Below are 16157 nucleotides of genomic sequence, written 5' to 3'. Positions count from 1 at the left end.
GGCAGCTTCCTCTGGGCCTCCAGCCATGCCGAGGTTTCTCTCCGTCCCCTCCCGCCCTCCTGTTTTCCTCTAGAAGCCTTCCCTTTCTCCGGGGAGGAGGACGTGAGTGACCCCGAGGCCTTGAGGTCTTTGCTCTCCCTGCAGTGGAAGAACAAGGCTGCCAGTTTCCAGGCCGAGAGGAAGTTCAATGCCGCGGCCGCCCTGACCGAGCCCTACTGCGCCATCTGCACCCTCTTCTACCCTTACAGCCAGGTGAGCACCAGGCTGGCCCCGGAGCCCCGGGGCGGTGTCCGTCTGCACACGGGCACTCACTCGCTCCGCCTGACGGCGCTCTGGGAAGGGTGGTGGAGACCAAGAAGCTGTTTGCCAGAGGACCCATGGTGGGATGAGTTCGGAGCCTGGCCTGAAGGGCGGCCTGTGGGGCTCAGGACCGCCGCAGGGCAGTGGGGAGGAGGGGGAGCCTGGGGCATTTTGGGGCGCGTGAAGCCGAAGGCTCCCTTGGAAGGGCTGTAGGGAGGAGAGAGCCCGGTTTCCGAGTTTTACCGGAAGGGATTTATCAATGGGCCCGGACCGGGGCGGCTCGTGCAGGGGAGGGGCCTGGCCTGGAGGGGCACAGACAGCTGTCCTCAGGAGTGAGAGCAGCGCGGGGCTGGGCCCTGATGGCTGGAGCCGAGAGGCAGACTGGGGCCAGGGCAAGTGCCCGGCCTCACCCAGCAGGACTGACTTGTTCCCAACTGGGCCCCCCCTCTGTCCCGTTTCCCAGGTTGGGGACTTGGCCTCTCCCCGCCCTCTGTCTCATGCTGTTAGCCACCAGGTCCTGCCCGCTTAACCTCTGGCTCCTCCGTGTGGCCCCTCCCCCCACCCTGGCCTGCCTTCTAGCTCGCTCTTCCCTCCCCTGGCAGGGGTCCTTCCTGTTGGTGCCTCACTGAGGCCCGGGCATGTGTTCGGGAGGCCACTCTGGCCATGTGTTCCCTGGCTGCAGACTCCACGGGCCCCAGACTCAGTATGTTCCCATGGCCTTCCTCTGCCCTGATATCTGCCCCCCGCCACACACACCGTGATAACGTGCTCTGTGCTGACCCCCAGGGTCCCTCCCACCCACCTACCCAGCCCCCTGCCCTGCCAGACAGATTTCTCTTCATTCTTTGAGTCTGCCCAGCTGCCACCTCTTCCAGGAAGCCTTCCTGGGCCTGCTGTCCCCGTCACACCACACCCCAGGCTCTCCTACCCACATCTGCTCTTGCTCCAGCTCTGTGTTTATCAGCTCCTAGACCGTGAGTCTCTGGAAGACGGGATTCCGTCTCGGTTGATTTGGGTCCCTGGCTCCTAACCTAGTGCCCACTTAGCTGAGTGGCTCTGAGGTCTGGGCCCCGAGCCGAGGGCAGCATGCTTGTCTTAAAGGCACTGCTGCTTCACACTGCCTGGAGCACTGTCTCCATGCAGACGTGTGCAAACAGGACAGAACACGGACATCTTCTCCAGGCACGGCTGTTTTAGTGCTGCTGGGAGTCAGGGTGTCAGGAACTCCAGGCTGAGATGTGAATCTCCTTGAGTCTAGTGTCTAAATTTCATTACGCCCACACTTCTGGTGGGTTTCTGCTGTCAGAGCCCTTGGAGTCAGGGACCAAGCCTCACTTGTCCCATGAGGGTGACAGATGTCATGCCTGCACATTCTGTCTGCTTGGGAACCAGCTGGTCCCTTAACCCGAGGTGCCAGGCAGGGTGCCTCCAGCGGAGCACTTCCCTCCCGGGTCAGGAGTGGTGCAGTCTTCCTGCCACTGCTCTGTGGGTGTCCAGAGACGGGCCTGGGGGGTGTGCGACCTGGGTGCCGTGGGCAGGACGTTTTCATCATAATGTGTTCATGTGGTGGTAATCGGGGGGCTCAGTGAGGACTGGGGTATGGCCTTTATGGGACATATGTCAGAGGTGCAGAGAACACGCTGTATAGATTCACAGTGTCGGGTCGTGGTCAGGATCACAAGAACACACAGAGCAGGGGTGAAGGGCTGGGGGCCGCTGGTCTTGTGGGCGGGCTGGGCTCTAGAGCATACACAAGCAGACATCTGAATGTTCCTGGAAGTGGGAACGGTACATGCAAAGGCCCTGGGGCAGGATGGTACCTGGCTCCTGGAGTGTTGGAGGCTGAGCGAGGAGGCTGGTGTGGTTGGAGGGGCATGAGGGCTCAGGACAGCGTCCATGCCAGTGTGACCCTGAGTGGGGGATTTTCAGTGGGGCAGGACAGGGTCTGACTGTGTTTGAGGGCATCTCTTAAGGGTCAGGGTTGGGGGTGGGAGGGTGGGATGGGGGCAACTGCAGGAGAGAGTGAGGAACAGACCATGGGGGGTATTTGGGGCCAGCAGAGGGCATTAAGGGTGGCCACAGTGCCTGGCCTGCTTGGCCCACGTCAGGTGGCCCGCCCGCCCATGTTGGACTCCCCACTGAAGGTGGCCCCCTCTTCCTACAGTCCCTACAGCCCGAGAAGGAGGCTCCCCAGGCCTCCCTCGGGGAGGGTCCCTCGGCTGCTCCTCCTTCCAAAAGTGGCCAGAAGACACGGCCACTGATCCCTGAGATGTGCTTTACTTCCGGTGGTGAGAACACGGAGCCCCTCCCCGCCAACTCCTACATCGGTGACGACGGGACCAGTCTGCTCATCGCCTGCGCCAAGTGCTGCCTGCAGGTCCACGCCAGTGAGTCCCGGGCTGGGCCGGGCCGGCGGCAGACTGCTATGCGCTCTGTGGCCCCTCCCCAGGTGGCCCCCCTGCTTCATGCTGTGGCCCCCTCCCCGGGTGGCCCCCCTTGGGTCTGCAGAACCAGCAAGCCCCTTCCCTCCGGGCTCCTGTTTGGGGGCGGTCCCAGTGCCTGGCGTCATGGGGTGGCCTTCCCCCTGGCTGATTCTGACAGTTCCACTGAGGCCTGTCCTCCCCTCAGGGCTCTGGGCAGCAGTAGCAGGAAACGAGGTGCCCATCACCTCATTTAAAAGTGCTATGATACTGTTAAAATCCTCACTTTGGGGCAGGGGTCAGAATCGATGGTAAAGCTGAGGTTCTAGAGTGGTCCGGGGGATCCCATCTCTCTCTGCCATGGGCGACCACCCTCTCCCAGACCTGAGGGCCCGACGTAGCCCGAGACAGGAAAATGGATGTCTGCCCCTTTCTCAGGCATGAGGGGCAGCAGGTGCGAGCTGGAGCTCCCAGGCCAGGAAGGAAGCTCTCTGGAGCCGTTAGCCCCGTGGGCTGCCCAGCAGACGAGGCAGCCGTAGCTGTCTACACAGCCCCTGCAGAGGCCCGCCCCGAGCTCATCTTGTCCCCTGGCTAGGAGCCTGTTTGCTGCTCTGCCTTGCTGAGCCCAGGTGTGAGACGTGCTCCTGGGCGGGCGGGCCCCCAGGGGATGGCGGTGCAGGCCCAGGCCAAACCCCCCTCCTCGATGCCCTCTCCCCATTTCTAAACCAGTACCAAGGTCCTAAGCAAACCCGGATCCCCCAGAGCCTCCAGTTTCTGGTTTTGTGAGCAGCGATTGTGCCTGACCGCAGGGCCCAGCGGGCTCCACGATGCCTTCTGAGCTGCAATAGCCGCGAGGCCCCCTTTCCGTCGTGTACAGCTCCGTGGTCACTGTCCCGGCTTCCCAGCCTCCCCCGGCCAGCAGAGCCTGGGCAGGGCCTCCAAAACTAGACTGGAGACAGCAAGGGCTGCCCGGCAGGGGCCCTGCTCTCCTTCCCCCTACTTGAGTTCCAAATGAGCCATTTCCAGACTGTTCCTGCTGCGCGCAGTGGCCTGGATTCAGGGAGAGAGAGCAGGGAGAGCAATTGCCCTAAATGCTGCCGCTGAATTCCAGAAGGCCCCGTGGACTCTGCATGCGGCCTGGCGACAGATGCTGCCCGTCTCAGCTGCTCCCTCCCCTGTCTTGCAGGTTGCTACGGCATCCGCCCTGAGCTGGTCAATGAAGGCTGGACGTGTTCCCGGTGCACGGCCCATGCCTGGACTGCGGTAACTCACCCCTGCAGCTGGGTGGTACCCTGAAAGCCGTGGAGGCCTGGGGGCGGGGGTGGGGGGTGGGCCTGGGACACGGGCTCTGACCTGGTCCCCAGGGTGACCTCGGGCTGGCCACCTCGCCTCCTTGGGTCTCGGTTTCTTCAACCTTGGCAGCGAGGGGGTGGAGCCCAGTGCACCCCCCAACCCTGGCCAGTCCCTGCCGTGGCCGCTAGTTTGAAATGTAAGGACCGCGGGCAGGGGCCAGAGCAGACCCCAGGGCAGAGAGGCACAGCTCTGCCCCGCACCCCCTCACCGTGTGGTCGTCCGTTTCCCGCAGGAGTGCTGTCTTTGCAATCTCCGGGGAGGAGCCCTGCAGATGACCACTGACCGGAGGTGGGTGGCAGGGGCTCCTCCTGGGTGTGTGGCCTTGGGCCCAAGGCGTGTGGGGGGACCAGGAGGAGCCGCTGGCCCAGAATGTCCCTTAAGGTCCTGTAAGTCCCCACCAGCCAGCGGCACAGGGGTCGTGGGGGGCAACAGCTGTGAGATGACCCGAGGGCCCAGGGGTGGGGTGCACCCATGAGTCCTCACCCTAGCCTGCCCCTCTGCCCCCCCGCCCCCCACCAGGTGGATCCATGTGATCTGTGCCATCGCTGTCCCCGAAGTGCGCTTCCTGAATGTGATGGAGCGCCACCCCGTGGACATCAGCGCCATCCCTGAGCAGCGGTGGAAGCTGGTAGGTGCCCGACACCTTGCCCCATGGGTGCAGGGTGGTCACCCGGGAGCCAGAGGCCGTTGGTTGCAGTTCGGCCAAACCAATGTCTTTTCAGAGGCGCAGCAGGCCCCTGGCTTCCGGGGTCTCTGTGCAGAGACGTCCGCCGCACAGCCAAGCAGCGTGTGCAGCTTGTGCCTTCCCGTGTTGTGTAATTACCGTGAGCTCGGCACTCAGACAAGCCTCCCGTTGCACCGGGCAGCGTCACTAACCGTGGCACGCCGTCGTACGGACGGCAGAGCGCGCGGCTTGCTCCTTGTGCGTGACAGAGCTTTACACGCACTGACCCGCCACCGCCCGGCCCCCTCCCTCGGCCCCCGCAGCCACCCTTCTGCTCTCCGCGTCCGGGAGTTGGACTCTGAGTGGGGTCATGCAGGATGTATTCTTTTGGGCGTAACAGCCAGTCTGTGTGCTTGCCGATGGCAGGACTTGCTTCTCCTGTGGCTGAGTAATATTCCATCGTGTGGACACGTCCCATCTCTGTTCCTCCCCTGGTGGGCGCGGGGCTGTCTCTGTGTTTTGGCCGCCGTGGGCAGTGCTGCCGTGAACACGGGCCGGCAGATACCTTCTGGAGATGCGGTTTTCATTTCCTTTGGGTAAACCCCTACCGTGGAATTACTGGATCGTGTGGTGGTTCTGTTTTTTTGTAACATTTTTTTAAAGTAATCTCTATACCCCACTCGGGGCTCGAACGCACACCCTGAGACCAGCCGTTGCGTGTTCCACCTCCTGAGCCAGCTGGCGCCCCCGGGGGTTGTATTTCTCACTGTGTGAGGCCCCTCCGGCCTGTTCGCAGAGCGGCTGCACCCGTTTGCACTCCCGCCAGCCGTGTGAGAGGCTCCCCTTTCTCCGCGTCCCGGCCGACACCTGTCGTTTCTGGCGGTGTTGATCTTAGCCGTCCTGACAGGCATGAGGCGGTATCGCGTCGTGGTTCTGATCCGTATTTCCCTGCCGATAAGGGACGGTGAGCATCTTCCCCCGTGCCTATTGGCCACCTGTCGTCTTCTTTAGAAAAATATCTGTTGAGGTCGTTTGCTAATTTTTAAATTGGGGGTTGCTCTTTTTCTTGCTGCGGAGCTGTAGGAATTCTGTAGCAGGCCCCTCTTGACGCCCATTGCACTTCCCTCTGCAAGGAGCACACAGCTCGCCTCGGGTGGAGCGTGGCCTCGAGGGGCTCCCACCACTTCCTCTCACCAGTGATGGTTACCCTGGGGGAGCCCCTGGGACAGCAGGCGGGGTGGGCAGAGTGTGACTGTGAACACGCCACCGGCCAGCCACGTGACTTTGGACAGATCCCTTGGCCTCTGCGGACCTCGGCCTTCCCATCTGTACGCTGGGCCGCCGTGGCCTCCTGCGTGGCGAGCAGTAACTGGGCCCGACCGCCCGGCACGGGCTGAGCCGTCTGCGCACCAGCTCCTGCTCTCAGGCCCGTCCTTGCTGTGACTTCACGGCTTTGCTGCAGACGTGTGGGGCTCTGCCAGGGACGTGTGTCGTGGCACCTGACAGCACCGGCTGCTTTGCCCAGCTGGTTTATTTGCCGGCTGCCGTGGGCGTTCTGAGGGTGCTGTTCCTCCAGGCTGCGGGCGGGCAGGAGGCAGAGAGGGCTTCGGCCAGCAGGCCTTTCAGGGAGTCCTGTGGGGACATGGCGCTTGGAGCCCACAGGTGCGGGGCCCCCTGGCAGAGTGGGGCAGCCGGAGGGAGCCCGTGTGGGAGGGGCGGGGGGCCTTGGCCGCGGAGTATGCGGTGGCCGGCGCCAGCCCTGCCGGGTGCGGACAGGTGATTAGGAAGAGGCCGGTGGCCTGCAGGTGATCCTCCAGGAGCGCGGCCGTAAAAGGCTTCATTATTCAGGTGGAGGGATGGTGCGGCGCGCCGTGCCCGTGATAGATCCTCCCTCCCAGACGCTTTATGGATCATCTGACATTTCCAGCTTGCAGCCTCTTCATTACCAGCACTTGTAACGATGAATTAAAAATCCTTCTACACGAGGCTCACTTGTACTGCCTAATGGAGCCTCGCAAGGAAGCCAGCAGTTAACTCCTGCTTGCCCAGCCACCCGCCCACCTTCCAGGGCCACATGCTGGCCACAGGCTCAGGGATGGTCACTCCTGGTCATCTCCGTCCATCTGTCCCCATGACTACTTGCCTCTGGCCCTGGGCGCTGCAGGTGTCCTGGCTAGCGGGGGCAGCCCCGTCCATACCGTGGCTGTGTCCAGATGAGCTTTCGGGTTAGCCCGATCCGCGCCCGTGCTCCCCCCGTCACCAGGCTGGGATGATCCCCAGAGGAACTTTGAGGTCTGGCGGGGTCTCCCGAGTGGGAAAGATCAGCTTGTGGGGGTGGTGGAGGCAAGGCAGGTGGGGGGCAGGTGCTTTGAATCCGTCCTGCCCTCCTGTCGGCCCTACTTTGAGGTGGAGGGGCTCACATCAGCCAGCGTGAGGAGGGAGGCAGGCATCTGCCAAAGCAGGGTGGCGGGTGGGCGTGAGAGGCAGGCTGAGGACATGGGACCTGGTGTGCATGTGTGATGGGGGAGAGTGTCTGCAGGTGGGAGCAGCCTCCCCGGCCAGCGTCACACCCATCTGTGGCCCCGGCCCCCCCAGACCGCTGCTCTGCACCAACGTCTGACACACCCCCTGCACCCCCTTCTGCAGCCTCCAGGGGAGACCCAGACGCCCAGCACCAGGGGCTCCTGACAGATGGCGCGGCGGGGGCCTGGCCCGCATTCTCACTGGTGCGGAAGTTCAGAACGAGGGGTCACTACCCGCAGGCTGAAGTGCTTTGTGCCGTCAAATGTAGCCGTTGGGTTCCCCCAGGTCTCTACCGTGGGGCCGGCCCGGCTCTGCCCCGGGGGTGCGGCAACGCTGCTCGATGCCCCACTGGCTTTGTGGCGGGACCTCCGCTCCCTGCCTTGGGGCTGCTGTGAGCCTCCCCGCCTGTGCGAGGAGGCCCCGTGCTGGAGGGTTAATGCCGCCCTGCCTGCCGTGTCCACGCCTGTCCCTGCAGGCTGGCGGGATTAGGTATTGACAGTTTAATAATGAGATCTCATTGCCATCGATCGGCGTCGGCCGCGCTCCTGCGGCGCCCTTTGCTGCGCTGGTTATCTGGCTTTTGAACATGGTTTACAGAGCGATAAAGGCCCGCTTAGTAAATGCTCAGAGTGAGGGCGCAGTGGGCCTGGGGGGTAGGGCTGTCCCACCTCGCGGACTCTGGGGGGGGCGGTGGGGAGCAGCCTCGTGGAGGAGGCAACGACACGGTGCCTTATATTCAAAATCGAGGTAGAATTTCCCATTTTAAAGCGTACAGTTGAGTAGCTTTTAGTACATTTCACAGAGTTGGGTAACCATCACCATGCTCTCGTTCCAGAACATTCTATCCAAAAAGAAACCCTGTCCCCATCAGCTGTCACACACACCCCCGCCAAGCCCCCAGCCCCCACGAGCCCCCTTCCCGTCCATGGAGGAGCCTGTTCTGGACGTGTCACACACATGGACTCACACCACATGGCCTTCTGTGTCCAGTTCCCTCCCTGAGTGTCGTGGGCTCAGGGTCCGTCCCCAGGAGCAGTGCCTGTCGGTGCCTCGCCCCTGTTTGTGGCCGAGTGAGGCTTCCGTGCGTGGCTCTCAGTGCCTGTTCCAGGCAACTCTGCAGAGAGGGTGTGTGGAGAAGGATCCAGAAGTGCTCCTGGGGGAAGCCACTGGCTGGGTTTGGGGGGCTCTCCCCCAAGGTCAAAACCCCCGGCCACGTGGAGCTCTGTGGGCTTTGCCCCCCGTGCCTCCCCCCACTCCACCCGCGGGGACCGCTGCCTTCCAGCCCTGGGTCTCGAGGGCCATCCCGGGGAGACCTCCCAGCCCCATTTTCTCTGCCTGTGCCCCCCCCAGAAGTGCGTGTACTGCCGGAAACGGATGAAGAAGGTGTCGGGCGCCTGCATCCAGTGCTCCTGTGAGCACTGCTCCACCTCCTTCCACGTGACCTGCGCACACGCCGCCGGGGTCCTCATGGAGCCTGACGACTGGCCCTATGTTGTCTCCATCACCTGCTTCAAGCACAAGTCAGGGGGCCACACCGTGAGTGCCCAGCCCGCCCCCGCCCGCCCCACCGCCGGCCGCCTGCGCCCTGACGCAGCCGTGTCCCTGCCGCGCCAGGTCCAGTTCCTGAGGGCCGTGTCCTTGGGCCAGATGGTCATCACCAAGAACCGCAACGGGCTGTACTACCGCTGCCGGGTCATCGGCACCAGCACGCAGACCTTCTACGAAGTGAACTTTGACGACGGGTCCTACAGCGACAACCTGTACCCGGAGAGCATTACCGTGAGTGGCACGGGGCGACGTGGGAGCGGGGAGGTGGCCCGAGGGGCTGCCCGGGATGCCTGCAGGGGAGGCACCGCCTGGTTCTGCGGACACAGGGCCGAGGGCAGTCGGTTCTAGACGAGCTTGCAGCCAGGGGGCCCCACGCACCCAGGCCCCGGCGCCCACACGCTCGCCTCAGGAGTTGAGGCCCAGCACGCCACCTGCCTCCTCGCCGCCAACACCCAGCAGTTAGGACGGATGAGCGTGCCAGGCGTGGCGTGGGGGGGGGGGGGTGCTAGCGACCCACCGAGGCCAAGGGTGCCCGGGGCCTCACCTCCTGCTGCCTTCTTCCCCTGCAGAGTAGGGACTGTGTCCGGCTGGGACCCCCACCCGAGGGGGAGTTTGTGGAGCTGCGGTGGGCGGATGGTAACATGTACAAGGCCAGGTTCATTTCCTCCGTGACGAGCCACGTCTACCAGGTGAGCGGGCCTAGGGGGCAGAGGGGCGGGTCCTGGCCAGCTCCTGCCTGCCCAGTGTAGACGGTCCGGGCTTGTTACATCTATAAGCTGGAAGGGTCTCAGTTGTCCGGTGTTTTCCCCATAGAGAGGTCTTCCCGGTGTGTGCGTGGCAAACAGCATACGCGATGTAACATTTACTGTGATAAGCATTTGTAAGTGTACAGTTCAGTGTCCCTGGGTTTCTTCCCATGATTGTGGAAGAGAAATTACTTAGCAGCCTGAAATCTTGGAGGAAAATCACCCACATTCCAGCCGCCAGAGTCGACGGCCGCTCCTCCGCGGCTGTTCTGCTTTCTGTTGTGTTCGCCAGCACCCTTCTCTCTCTGTATCACATCACTTTTCCTCTCGCTGCCTTTCCACGATGAGTGGGGGCCCCCTGGGGGTGGCGCCCCTCAGCGGGAGGCAGTGGAGGCCACCCCTGAGAACTACGCCCCTTTGCAGGTGGAGTTTGAGGACGGGTCCCAACTGATGGTAAAGCGTGGGGACATCTTCACCCTGGACGAGGAGCTCCCCAAGAGGGTCCGGTCGCGGCTGGTAAGTGGTGTGGCCCAGCCAGGTGGGGGCGCTGTCCCCAGAAGCCCTTAGCAGCCCTCAGGGAAGCGCCCGTCTGAAGGGGCTTGACCTCCCCTTCGTCCTGCTCGTCCGTGGAGGCAAGGACGGCTTGCAGGGCTGGTGACAGCCCCGCCAGGAGGACGCAGCCCCGCAGGAGCCTGGCCCCCGGCCACTGTGCTCTGTGGCAGCCGCCCGAACATGAGATCCGCCTCCGGAGTTGGTGGCATGACCATAGCCGCTTTGGCAAAGCTCACCCCCTTGCCAAGGGGTTAGTGAGGCCCGGGGTTGAGGGATGGTGACTGGCCTTTTCTCCCAGGCCTTTTGCGGTTGGCTTTCTTTCGTGTTTAATCCAAAGGCAAGGTTTTGAGGAGCAGGCGACCGTGGCGGTCGGTGGATGACCTCAGAGTAAGAGCTGGTGCGGTCGCACCGCTGGCCTCAGACCGAAGGTTCCCGCGGGGAGGGACGGGGCTCGCCGGACCCAGCCTGGCTGGGCTGCTCCTTGTAGCCACCGTCTGGTGGGACAGACCAGGCTCGGGCCGCCCGCTTTCCTGGGGGCTGGGGCTGGGGGTGGAGGGCCCCTGTCCCTGGGCCCTGCCTGCTGGGAGGCTCACACGCAGGACTGGGGGTTCACGCAGAGGCAGGAGTGCTGAGCCACACCCCTGGTGACCGGTGTCACTCTCAGAAGGTCACTGGATAAGGGACGGTGGCTCAGGGCCCTTGGCCCCCAGCGGGATGGGCGTGTGCCCTGCCAGGTGCCCAAATGGAGCCCCCCTGTCAGTCTGTCGGGGCTGCTGTCATGAAGCCCCACATCTGGGGGCTTACGGTACAGACGGCGTTTCTCACGGTTCTGAAGGCTGCACCTCTGAGATCAAGGTGTGGGCAGAGTTGGTGGCGGGGACCGTGGCTTCTGGTTCACGGATGCCTCCTTCTGGTGTCCTCTCATGGCTGGAAGGAGAGGGAGAGTTCCATGGGGTCCTTTTGATTTAAGGGCACTGACCCCATTGCCGAGGGCCCCCCACTTCCTGATACCGGCACCTTGGGGGAAGGGCTTGGACAGATGAATCTGGGGGGACGCAGACTTTCCGTCCACAGCGCTGCCCCGCTAACCCCTGTGCTGTCTGGTCTCCTGCAGTCGCTCAGCACAGGGGCACCTCAGGAGAGCACCTTCTCGGGGGAGGAGGTGAAGGCCGCCAAGCGCCCGCGGGTGGGCACCCCGCGCGCCCCCGAGGACTCAGGGCGGAACCCGGACTACCTAGCGTTCATGGAGAGCCTCCTGCAGGCGCAGTGCCGGCCCGGGGCCCCCTTCTAGGACAGCCGGCTGCCCGGCGACCCCTCGGCCCAGCAAGGCAGGCGGCGGCGGGCCCTGGCGTTTGCTTGCTGTGAATTCCCGTCCTCGCCTCCCCCGGCCCCAAGAGGCTACCTCCGCGCGCGGCTGCCCCGCTCTGCGGCGACAGGAGCGAGCAGGACACCGGCGCGCGGCCCGGACTCAGGGAGCAGGGCCACGCGGGCTCTGGGGGGCCGGCCGGGGACTCGCGCCACCCCCACCACTCAGATTCGTAAACCATGTAAGCTCTTCTTCTCGAAAAGGTGCTACTGCCTTGCCTGCCTCCTGAGCAGCCTTTGAGATTGTGACTCCTGTACATACGTCACCTTTGTGAGGCTCTTTCTAGAAACACCTGTTGTTTAAAAAAAAAAAAACATGAGAAAAAAAGGAAAACAAAGAAAAGGAAAAAAACCCCCAAAGTTGTTTTCTAGATTTGTGGCTTTAACAATGAAACAAAACAAAACAAAACAAAACAAAACAAAAATGTTCTTTTTCTCAGAACCAAGATACGCCGAGGGAGATAAAAGCATCTCGTTTTTTTTTTTTTTTTGTCGTTGTTTTAAAACCTCGCTCGACTCCGCGAGCAGCAGGGAGGGGCCTGGGAGGCCGGGCAGGGTGACAGGGAAGAGCGTCGGCCTGTCCCTCCTCTCCCCGGACTTGGCGAAGGTCTGGGCGGCTGGCACCGCCTCCTTGACCAGCGCCTGCACCCGTCGCTCTCTGCACCGACAGGAGGAGACCGGCCACGCCCTTTGGGGGCGACTGCTGGCCGCGGGGGTCCAGGAGCCCCCCTCCGGTCCGCGCACGCCTTCGCAAAATAAACACTCTCTCTTCTGGTTTGCTCCATCTTTTGCTTCTTCCCCTCGTGAGAACCACTGCACGGCTGAGGCCTCCAGTGTTTGCAAACGGGCTTGGTGCCCACAGAGTGTCCCCAGCGCTGCCCGGGCCTTCCATGGGCCTCCCAGCAGGTGCGTGGCTGGCTGCCTTTGGCCGTCTGGAGAGGGAGGACACGGGGCCACGCGGGACTCCCAGGTGACCCAAGTGTAGCCGTTCCCTGTGTGGGCGAGTTCTGTGTCCCTGGGCTCTGGCCACCCAGGTGCCCCCTGCGTTGGCTGCTGTCCCACGTGTGCAGGGTTGCCCGCTTTGGTTCCCGAGGGGCCGGCGGCACCCTATGTCCCGTTTGGGAAGTGCGGACTTGTGTGTCTGGGGGACAGCAAGAGAGAACCAGACCCGCCTCCTGAGAGCTGTGGGTCGGATTTATGAGAGCGTGCCTGTGAGGGGCTTGGGACCCCCGCCCCCTGCTGTCCTGCCCAGGGACTGACAGCATAATTTTGCTTGTGTAAAAAAAAATTAAAAAATAAAAAAAGAGTGTTCTGATGGTTTCCAGGCCAGAAAGAACTATTATAAGGAGAACGGAAAGAATGTAAATGAGCCGAGAACCTTTCATTTCCTTGGTGGGGGGCGGGGGGCAGGTGCCCCTGCAGCGGGGCAGGGGCGGGAGGTCCGGAGGGGAGTCAGCCGGGATGTGGGGGTTTCCCTCTGCATGCAGCAGCCCCGCCCAGATGCGGCACTGTGTTCATATGTAGTTTGAAAATGCTATTTATATTGTAAAGAACAAAAAGAAGCGAGCTGGCCCTCTGGGTCAGAGGAGGGGGCCAGACCCAGGGTGTCTTTCTGGGTCTAGGGTGACGGCAGACAGGCTGCAGCTCGGCAAAGGGGAAATGCACATTTCCCCACAAAGGTATATCCGTGTCTATGTACAAAAACGAGAAACAGAAAAACCCACCCACCCTGATTTTTCTCCCACCCGAGATTAAGGATGCGCTGTATTTTTGCCTAATTTCCCTGCCTCTAGGTTCATAATGAATTAAAGGCTCTTGAGCGCTGCGGATTACAGCTTGCTGTCGTGGCGGTGTCTTCATTTCTGGGGGGCGGGGCTGCTGGGAGGCGGGAGGGCGTCTCCTGGGGGGGGGTGCGTGCTGGGCCACCTGCTGCCAGACAGAGCCGAGGGGAGACCTCCCCAGGGTGGTGCAGGTGGGAGTGCGGCCTGGCCCCTCGGCTCCCGCTCCCAGCTCTGGATGAGGCAGTCCCTTCCCCGGCCCGTGTCTGTCCGTGGCTTGTGTCCCGCAGACCCCTCCCCAGAGGCTGTCGGGCTCCACTCGCAGGCTGGGGGAAGCGGTGGCTGGGGCAGTGGGTCCCCTCTGAAAGACAACTCTGCCTTTGACCCCTTGCTTGTCCGGGGCGGGTGGCCACCCTCCCACTGTCCTCCTGACCACCCAGTTCCAATGGCATCCGAGCCAAGGAGCACACCAGACCACGGGTCTCCCAGGCCCAGGATGAGACGGGGCCCCTCCCTTCATGAGTGTGCCACTGACCCCATGGGTCCTGAGTGTGTGGTACCAGTGTGGCAGGTCTCATCCCCGTCCTCATGGAGCCAGCAGGACTCAGGGAGGCAGCCGGTAAGTATGGCTCAGCAGGCGAGGCGGAAAGAGCAGAACAGGGAGAAAGGAGATGATGGAGTGTCAGCAGGCATGGTCTGTGCAAAGGCCCTGGGGCAGTACCAGGCCTGGTGTGTTGGAGGCCCATGTGGCTGGAGCAGAGTGGGTGAGGGGGAGAGAGAGGAGGGGAGGACGGGGAGGAGATGGGGACGGGTTGTGCGGGACCTTGGGGACCCCAGGGAGGACTTGGGCTTTTACCTTGAGGGAGGTGGGAGCCCTGGAGGGCTGTGGGCAAAGAAGGGCCCACCTGACTGGGTTGCTCATGGGCGTCCTCTGGTGGCCGCTACGGGGAGGCTGGACTGGGGCCAGGGGTAGGGGGTAGGATGAAGGCAGGGCTGTGCTGAGTGCCTGGAACGGTGGTTTTGCCACAAACGGATGAGGCAGGCCCGGGGCATGGGAGACCAGCTTAGACCTGAGCGAAGACGCCACAGGTAGACCCACGACTGGATACGCTAGTCTGGGGACAGGGGAGGGTGGACCGTGGGGCCTTTAGGCAACACCAGCGTGCGGGTAATATTTACTGGATGCTTGACGTGGGGACCTGGGACTGGGCCCTGGGGAGCTGGCGTGGGACAGTGGGGACCCCAGACGGGGTGCCCATCTCTGGGCCTCGGTTTCTCTCCCCAGTGTGGTCGTCCTTGCATGGCAGTTCAGCCCTGAGCAGCTCTTTCCTTGGATAAAATCAGCCACTGCAGCCCTCATCCTGCTTCTCAGATCCTCCTTTTCAGGGAGCCCCTGCCTGCAGCCTCCTCTCAACAGCTCCAGGACTCAGTTTCCCCTTCTGCTACAGGGACCTCTGTGGCCCTGACTGGACAGGTCAGCATCGTCCCCGGAGGAGCCTCCCAGGGGCCTGGCAGCCACAGTCTGTTCTCGGCCCCGGGGAGGGTCTGGCATGGCCACAGAGGGCCCACCGCCTCCCCCACTCAGACGGGCAGCTGTGCAGAGCCCATGGGGGTCCCGGGCGCCCGAGGACAAGGGAAAGACAGCTGCTGCTTCTCTGGAGTTTGGGGTTCAGGAAAGCAGGGGGACCACAAACACAGCTTTGACACGTGCCCGCACGGACCGGAACAGGCAGAGACGCAGGGGAAGCTGGTGGTCACCGAGATCTGTTGGAGACGATGTCCAGAACACTCTTCTGGGAGTCACCTCCCAGATGTCTAAAGGATCTGACCCCTCAAGGGACAGCCCATCAGGAAGACTCGGGACAGGTGCCTGACGTGGTGAGTACACTGTCCTAGGACCAGGTTTGGCGGCCTGTAGCCCCTGGGCCAAGCCTGGCCTTCTCCCTGTCTTCGTAAATAAAGCTCTATTGGCCCACAGCCATGCCCATTCATTTCGTTATCACCTGGGTGGCTTTTGCCTGCAGCAGCGGGGCTGCCCTGCCTGCAAAGACAGACACATTCAGCATCTGGCCCCTTACTGAAAACAAATGTGTTCATCCCAGACCTAGAGTGGGCGGGCGGCTGCCGTCACTACGTCCCCTCTGGGGGCAGCCCTCGGGGCCCAGACCCATCTCATCTCTCAAAGGCCCCCAGTTAGGCCACCTGCACCCTAGCCCCCCACCCCCTCCAGGAGCATGGTAGAGAGAGAGGCTTGGACCAAAGACCCCTCCACCCATCCATCATCCACCTGCTGGGGGGCTCTGGCCTCAAAGCCTCTGCACCCAACCGTGGCCCGCAGCCAAGCCCTGCAGGCTGCCCCCCGCCCCCCAAGTCACCACCTTTGGCAGAGGACAGCAGACAGGCCTCCATTGACCTCTGCGGTCTGGGACTGCTGCTGTCACAGTTCGTGGCTTTTATGATGGTGCTGGAACCTCTGCGCGGCAGCTCTCCCCCCAGTCTTGTCGCCAGCCTCCCCCGCGTCCCCCAGGCTGCCCGCCACCCCTGAGAGGCCCATCGGGGACAGAGAGTCACAGCCACCAGGGAGAGCAGCCTCCCAGAGACCCCAAGGCCCCACAGGCCGGGCACAGAAAGCAGCGGGGCTCACAGCAGGAGGGACAGGCCATGGAGCGCTGGGGACACTCGCCGGCGAGCATTATTTGTAGATGAGATCTACTTCGTGCTTCTGCTCCATTAACAGAGAAAAGAATTATTTGGTGCCTCGGGCAGCCCAAGGGGCGGCACTTGGCAGCAGGGACTGGGCCAGTGAGAGTGAGTGTCCAGATGCCCGGCGTCCCCTCCATGTAGCTTCCATCCTGGCCATTCAGCAAGCGACAGGGACAGATGACTCCCTCCCGGCAGCCTGCACAGG

The 16157-nt window shown here is 62.8% G+C and overlaps 1 protein-coding gene across 8 annotated transcripts in view; it reads left to right on the top strand.

Annotated features, from left to right (window-relative positions):
- The window catches only part of KDM4B (lysine demethylase 4B), a 132799-nt gene extending 119494 nt beyond the window's left edge, over positions 1-13305 (top strand). For 6 of the 8 annotated variants that reach the window (XM_045804312.2, XM_045804311.2, XM_045804310.2 and 3 more), the window contains 9 exons: positions 74-252; positions 2465-2687; positions 3907-3983; positions 4306-4361; positions 4593-4701; positions 8611-9039; positions 9378-9497; positions 9978-10070; positions 11221-13305. In XM_045804312.2, the coding sequence (XP_045660268.2) occupies positions 74-252; positions 2465-2687; positions 3907-3983; positions 4306-4361; positions 4593-4701; positions 8611-9039; positions 9378-9497; positions 9978-10070; positions 11221-11397 (1463 nt within the window). In that variant the 3' untranslated portion in view covers positions 11398-13305. The remainder of the gene's footprint in view (positions 1-73; positions 253-2464; positions 2688-3906; positions 3984-4305; positions 4362-4592; positions 4702-8610; positions 9040-9377; positions 9498-9977; positions 10071-11220) is intronic. The other 2 variants (XM_045804313.2, XM_045804309.2) reach the window with 1 other exon arrangement.
- The last annotated feature ends 2852 nt before the right edge of the window (positions 13306-16157 follow it).

The sequence above is a fragment of the Ursus americanus genome, chromosome 14 (genome assembly GCF_024610735.1).
Source record: "Ursus americanus isolate L20-20 chromosome 14, mUrsAme1.1.p, whole genome shotgun sequence".
Lineage (NCBI taxonomy): Eukaryota > Metazoa > Chordata > Mammalia > Carnivora > Ursidae > Ursus > Ursus americanus.
This window is presented reverse-complemented; position numbering and strand designations above follow the sequence as displayed.